We start from the raw sequence: 6,477 nt of genomic DNA, 5'->3' as shown, positions 1-6,477 counted from the left end.
GAGAGAGAGAGAGAGAGAGAGAGAGAGAGAGAGAGAGAGAGAGAGAGAGACTGGATCTGTGGGTGATGTTCAACTGCCTTCAAATCTCTTTAGTCACAAGTTTTAATGTTTTTTGTCTTTCATGTTTCATATTTTAACTCAAAATAAGAAATAGGAAGTTTATTGCTTTTTGTATCTGTCTATACTGATGTCATCTTATTGACTATGTCTCGCTTCCTTGTTGGAAGTCATTGTGTGTAAATTCTGATAGTAAAGTGATTGTATTGCTGGAGGGTGCCTAGTATTGTAGGTGTTGGTAGTTGGTCATAGTGGGCGGTATATAGGTGGTATAGTATAGGTATATAGGTCATAGTGGGCGTATAGCTGCTAGTCCTGACTCCTCAGTGCTGTTGGTGGGCTGCAAAACAGGCAATAAGATGCTTTTCTAATTTGACGTGAATCAGTTTAAAATGAACTTTCCAGAGGCGTTGTGTTTGTATGAATTCTGTATGATTAATCTCTGCACACATTGTGTTCAACATTGTGCATGTAAACCTTGTTTTCATGTCTAGCGAGTTAATTTAGTGACACACACACACTGTCCATGTGTGCATGCATATATATTTGTGTGTATGTATGTGTAGGCTGTTTGGGGGTCTGAAGGAAAAGGAAATGGCTCTTTGAATAGTATGCGTTCAGAGACGAAGTAAAGAGCACTCTCTCACGCGGCCAAGTGCACTTGATTGTTCAACAAGCAATGATCGCATTAAGAGAGGGCAACAGGACGAGAGAGGAAGGAGACAAAGAGAGAGAGAGAGAGAGAGAGAGAGAGAGAGGGAAATAAATTGACTTTGCCAGTGGCTTAGTCTGCTGATTGAAGTAAATATAGAAAAAACGAGTTTTTCATTCTCATGTGCTGTCCTCAAGTGTGTTAGGGGTAATGGAGTGTGTTTGTGGCCCTGTTAGTTGTCACTGCAGACGTTGTTTTTGCATTTTAGGGAGTGATGATGGACCACCATTTGCCCAGCATACACAATTTTTTTTATAGCATTTCAAAATGTAAAAGGAAATCATGAAAACGTTTTTAGAAATCCCACCGTCAGTAAAAAAGTAATAATGGTGTTACCAAAACATGATGTGCACTTCATATGTTTGCAATTATGGAATGACCAGTATCTTTAGCTATGAGAAAAATTAAGAAAATACGTTGAAAATACATCTTAGTTTTTATACAATCAACACAAAATCATGTGAAAGTACCCACATATTTGCAGTAATCACATGATTTTTTTTACATTTGCATCCTTGGTTTTCAAATGCAGTATGTATTGTAAGATAAAAACAACATTACAACCTCAAAATGTAACTGCCACGAACATACTTGCGCTGTTTGGGTATTCAAAAGTAAACAAAATGTATTCCGTGTTTGTTATCCGGAGAATAATATCTCTGTCTGATTTTATATCTCCTTTCATTCCTCTAGAAAGCACAATAAAAGCAGAATTACAAGCATCTGCTGGGCCAAAATTTCCCCTGGATTGAAAGAAAAACTGAGAAAAGTGCAGCAAGCAGATGGCGCCTTGAGGTTCAGGCGATTAGAGCTCGCGTGTTGGAATATGAATTGGATTAAAAGAAATTAGTCTAATAAAAATCGAATCACATGGCAAGTGCCAGTATCGTCACCTTCGCTGTGTAAAACTCGCCGCCGGTGGCTGTCGATTAGAGGCGAAACAGATGCTCTAAAGAGATACTGTTGCTGGTAATGTGTGTGCGCGTGTTGGTGGCGGACAGGGTCCCCCGCATCACGCCCTTATCTCGACCCACCTCATTTATCAATGTCATAATGTTAATTAGCGCTTCATTTATTTAATCACTTAACGTGTCACGTGTTTCTGATTGGCCTTGCTTATGCATAAAATAAGTTTAAGAAGGAAGGTTAAATGTCAAAAGGTTTATGTTGACAAAGCTGACGTTACATTTCCAACGAAGCGTTAATGTAGCAATAAAGTTCAGTAACTAAACTACTTTACACCACTGTCTATTACAGGATGAACAACAGAAAGAGACAGAATGCGAAACGCAAGCCGTAGAAGGAAAGAGAACGAGAGAGGACGACTGAACAGAATCAGCACATTTCAGCCGAGCTCCATTACATTCAATATGCGCCGCAGATTAAACATGAAACCTTGAGGATTATAGATAAGATTTTGCTCTGTCAGTAGACGGTCTCTTGTGTCCGCTCTGTTCTCTGGGTGGCCCTACATAGACAGTAGACAACCGAGTGATCACTAATCAATGAGAAGAAATTGGGAGGAATTAGCACAAATTAGGAGAAGTGAGGCAAGGGGGGACGTAGTCAGCACTGCCGCACCCCCAGACCACTAAAGGCTAAAATACACTACAAGACTTGCTCAGATTTTGCCCATATTTTCAGTCTGTCTTGTTGCAGAAAGTCAGTGCCAGTCTGCAGATTTTATCAGTTAGTGTGTTTCTATCTGAAACTTTCAAAAAGTCTGCAAGTGTGTGATGTCTATCTTAAAAAAAAATCTGTTCAGATTTGAAAAGTCTTGTAGTGTATTCCAGCGATAAGACACATGCCAGATTCAGAAATGCGACATATTTGCAAGGTACCAAACAAGCTTGTTTTCCACAGCGCTGTGTTCTGGTCCCAGTGGTACGAACTGTTGGTTTTAGTGGTTCAGCACCGTTTCCATCTCTTACATCAGCATCCAAAAAGTACCACACACCTGCTGTCCCGGGGGAGAGCGTGGCCAACGTCAGCCCTCGCTAGCTGTTGCCATTGGGTCTCTTGTTGTGCTGGGTCCATCCTGCACACTGTAATGGTTTGTGTTTAGCAAACAGCTAGCGAGCAGCTGTTTCAGCGGGTCTAAACAAACAAAGCTGCACAGCTAGCGTGCCCCTGTAGTGGGAGGTTTAGCCCGCTAGCAATTCCATAAGCTACATTTAAGGGCTAATGAATGTGAATTCATTTTGTTTATAATGCACATTGTTTACAGAAAGGGAGATGATATAAAACTAGATTATAATTGTTTTTTATACCATTGTGGGGATGCTACGTTATCTTAAGCTCCTAAATGTAGCTTAGTTCTACAGTGTATGCTAACCCTGACCGTAGCGCTAAACTTAAATGTCAAAATATTTTGTACTCAATTTTATTCATGTATTTCTGGTCTGTTTGAAGCTTTGACGTTTTAGCGATCAAAATGAGTACAAACCCTATATTGTAGTAAATATAGTTCTGTAGTAAAACCATGTTTACTTTTTGGGTACTTTATGGTATATGAACATATTCACAAAGATAGCAAAACACGAGAGACATAATTGTTTTCCTAAAATTTTCAGTAATCACATGCAAAAACATTTTCCCCTTCCCCCTCACCGATTTGGAAAGTCAGTCATAGAGTTAATCAATTCAAATCCCTGAAAGAAGTAGAAAATCAGCATTTACAATCTCAAGGGTGTTTCTGGGCTAACCAAGTGCTTTCGAAGCATGCAAAGCTACCAGCATTCATCCGACGGCAGCCCATAGCGGCTCGGAGCTTAGCTCTTCTCTTTGGTGGGGTTTTGGTGGGATCAGAGGCCACTTTTGTCCTCATTCGGCCTGTGCCTTAGTGATGTAAATGCAGGGTGGCCTCTGGCTCCTTATCTCTCGGGTTAAGGCTCATTCTGCTCTTTCCGCAATCTATTATCATAAGGGCCAGACTCCTAGCGTGGGCTGCTAGCGTTATCCGTGGCAAATGCTGGGACGTGCAGGGGAACGTTCAGGGGATTAGCATTTTAACACAGTGTGAGTCTAAACCCCTGAACCCCTCTGTCACGGAGGGCAAGTCCCCGATGGCTTGCCAGCTCACTATTTGGCACCCTAAATGAGTGAGCTGGATGAGCGAACCACATTGTGCTTTTGTCGTAGCTTTTCTTGGATCACATGTGTTATTTTGGTATGCAGCTTGGTTTGTGGGAAAATTTTAGCATGATGATTATTGAGTATGTTCAACAGAAAAAAACCTGAGTTTCAGTAGGCATATAAGGTCACACTGATAAGTATTTCTTTATTTCCTGTTTTCCCAGGATCCCGTCTGCGGCAGGAAGATTCTCCGCCCCGGATCGTGGAACACCCCTCTGATCTGATCGTATCCAAGGGCGAACCAGCCACCCTGAACTGCAAGGCGGAGGGGCGGCCCACCCCCACCGTGGAGTGGTACAAGGATGGAGAACGTGTTGAAACCGACAAAGATGACCCTCGATCTCACCGTATGCTCCTGCCCAGCGGCTCTCTCTTCTTCCTGCGCATCGTACATGGCCGTCGCAGCAAACCCGACGAGGGCGCGTACGTGTGTGTGGCACGCAACTACCTGGGGGAGGCCGTTAGCCGAAACGCTTCACTAGAAGTAGCATGTAAGTTTGTATTTAATCAATTATTGTCTAAAGCGACAGCGTTGGGAAACTAGTTGTGCTCTTTGGGTTGGACTTCTTCATGTTCCCCTAAGCACAAAAGGAATTAAATTCACAATTGCACAAAATGATCCTTTGAGTGTTGCTGTTTCCACATCTTGGCTGATTTTGGTGTTGCCTCTTAGGAATGTTGGAAAGCGTCGTTTCCACGCTTCAAAAAGAGAGAGGGGTATTTTGCATATGGCTCCATAGTTTGATTAGCTCTACATATGTTTTGGCATATTTATCAAGCTGTTTCACTGCAACCTGCCAAGTTTTCCCAAGAAACTAGTTTCAGCAAGAAATGACGGAGTTACAGATAAAAGAGAGATGGCTTTGCTAGGTGCAGAAGGAAAGCTGTACACATGGGACACAGGAGAAGGGCTTATTGACAACCGGTAGATGGCTTTGGCTTTGATGATGGGTCCCTGTTGGTTTGACTTGCATTTTTAGAGAGATCACATCCCCTGGGCTCAAATCCCCAAGCCAATCAGAATCCAGCATGAGTGACAGGTCACCCATCCTTCTTTTTTCTAACCATTGGCCAGATATAATGCGATTTGAAGTCTCGGCTATTTCTTTGTAATTTAATTGACCTGTGTTGCCAAAAACACCATTGCTTGGCTGACCTCGAGTTAGTTATTAGGGAACACGTTCTACCATCCAATGGTGCTTTTAAAGGATTTTTGCCACATGAAAGCTGACAGAACTAGCTTAGCCAATATGTTAAGTCATTAGAGATTAAAGAAGTATTGGTCTTGCTTCGTTGCATTTGTAGTCTAGACCTGTAGTCTAAGAGAGCGGCTTTCTTAAAGTCTGTTTCAATCCCAGGCTGATCAATACTGAGGCCTCGCTTATGCGTTGTTATGAAAATAGAGGCGATCCATCATGAAATAAGGATACGATGATAAATATTGAATGAGTGGATAACTAAACCGGCTCGGTGCGCTGCCGCCAAGACCCCATGCAGTAATGAGAGGGTGTGTGTGTTTGCTGCCGGAAAGCGTGACTCTAAAGCAAGGGATTGTGGGAAGCTTTTGAGAGGCGAATTTTGAACACCGCTGCTTTTTCTATTTTTACTGTGTAATTGATGATACAGCACAGTGATTTGGGTTAAAGACTATGGATACACAGATGATGTGTGCTTATTTTTGCGGTAGCAATTGCGGGAGGGTTTTCTGTAATATTTTTGGATGCTTTTCTATTGTTTGCTTGTAACCGTTGGTATATTTAGGTCACAGAGTCCATATAAAAGGCTTTAAAGGCAGAAATGGTGTTTGTGTGTGTTTTACCCTTGTAGTGGGCAGGGGGTGTGTGTTTGCTCTGATCTTCTCTGGGCTCTTCACAGGCTTGCTGGAGGCCCCCAGGTGCTAACTGCGTGACAGCAGCTTGATCTATCGATCGCGCTAAGAGGGGTCTCCTCGCCTAAATGAAAATTCATGAAAAATTGATGAAGTCCCCGATTATTCCTCTTTTCCTTTTTCGCTCTCTCATCTTCTCTCTACCTCTTTCTCATTCAGAATTTAGTGGAAGAGTGTAAATGAGCTGTAGGATATTTTACGAGCGTCAGGTGAAAGGTGAAGGGTCGCAGAGGTCGGCAGGACAGTGAATTCTGAAACTACAACGAGAAACGCACTAAAGTGAAACCGTCAGCTGTGTTACGTTACACAGTTTCCACTCATAAAACTTCTCTTTAGTGGCGAGCGATCACAGAAGTGAAGCCAACGCAAACCGATACGTCTCTTGTATCGTGCCAAACAAAATATGTTTCATCAGTCACCTCGTAGAAATATTCTGTTTTCTCAGGAAGTAAATGTTGATTTTATAACCAGCTGTGTGTATGGACACTCATGCGCAGAAAATGTTCTGCTCCAAAACAAACAGCTGGCCTTCAGTGACATTAAAAATGCGTCTGACGTTTCAGTCTGTAGTTCTGGGGGCTCCCACCTCGGTCACTTCATCTTGAGTCACAAGTCGTCTCCTGTTGAGTTATACTGTCTTTTCTCTCTCTCACTTTTTCTCTCTCTCATATGGGGTCGTGTAACC

General features: G+C 42.4%; 1 protein-coding gene across 11 annotated transcripts in view; it reads left to right on the top strand.

Annotated features, from left to right (window-relative positions):
- robo2 (roundabout, axon guidance receptor, homolog 2 (Drosophila)) overlaps positions 1–6,477 on the top strand; it is a 363,309-nt gene that overhangs the window by 209,789 nt on the left and 147,043 nt on the right. For all 11 annotated transcript variants that reach the window (XM_057350402.1, XM_057350407.1, XM_057350399.1 and 8 more), the window contains one exon: positions 4,069–4,395. In XM_057350402.1, coding sequence (XP_057206385.1) covers positions 4,069–4,395 — 327 coding nt within the window. The remainder of the gene's footprint in view (positions 1–4,068; positions 4,396–6,477) is intronic.

This window comes from Triplophysa rosa, linkage group LG14 (assembly GCF_024868665.1).
Source record: "Triplophysa rosa linkage group LG14, Trosa_1v2, whole genome shotgun sequence".
NCBI lineage: Eukaryota > Metazoa > Chordata > Actinopteri > Cypriniformes > Nemacheilidae > Triplophysa > Triplophysa rosa.
This window is presented reverse-complemented; position numbering and strand designations above follow the sequence as displayed.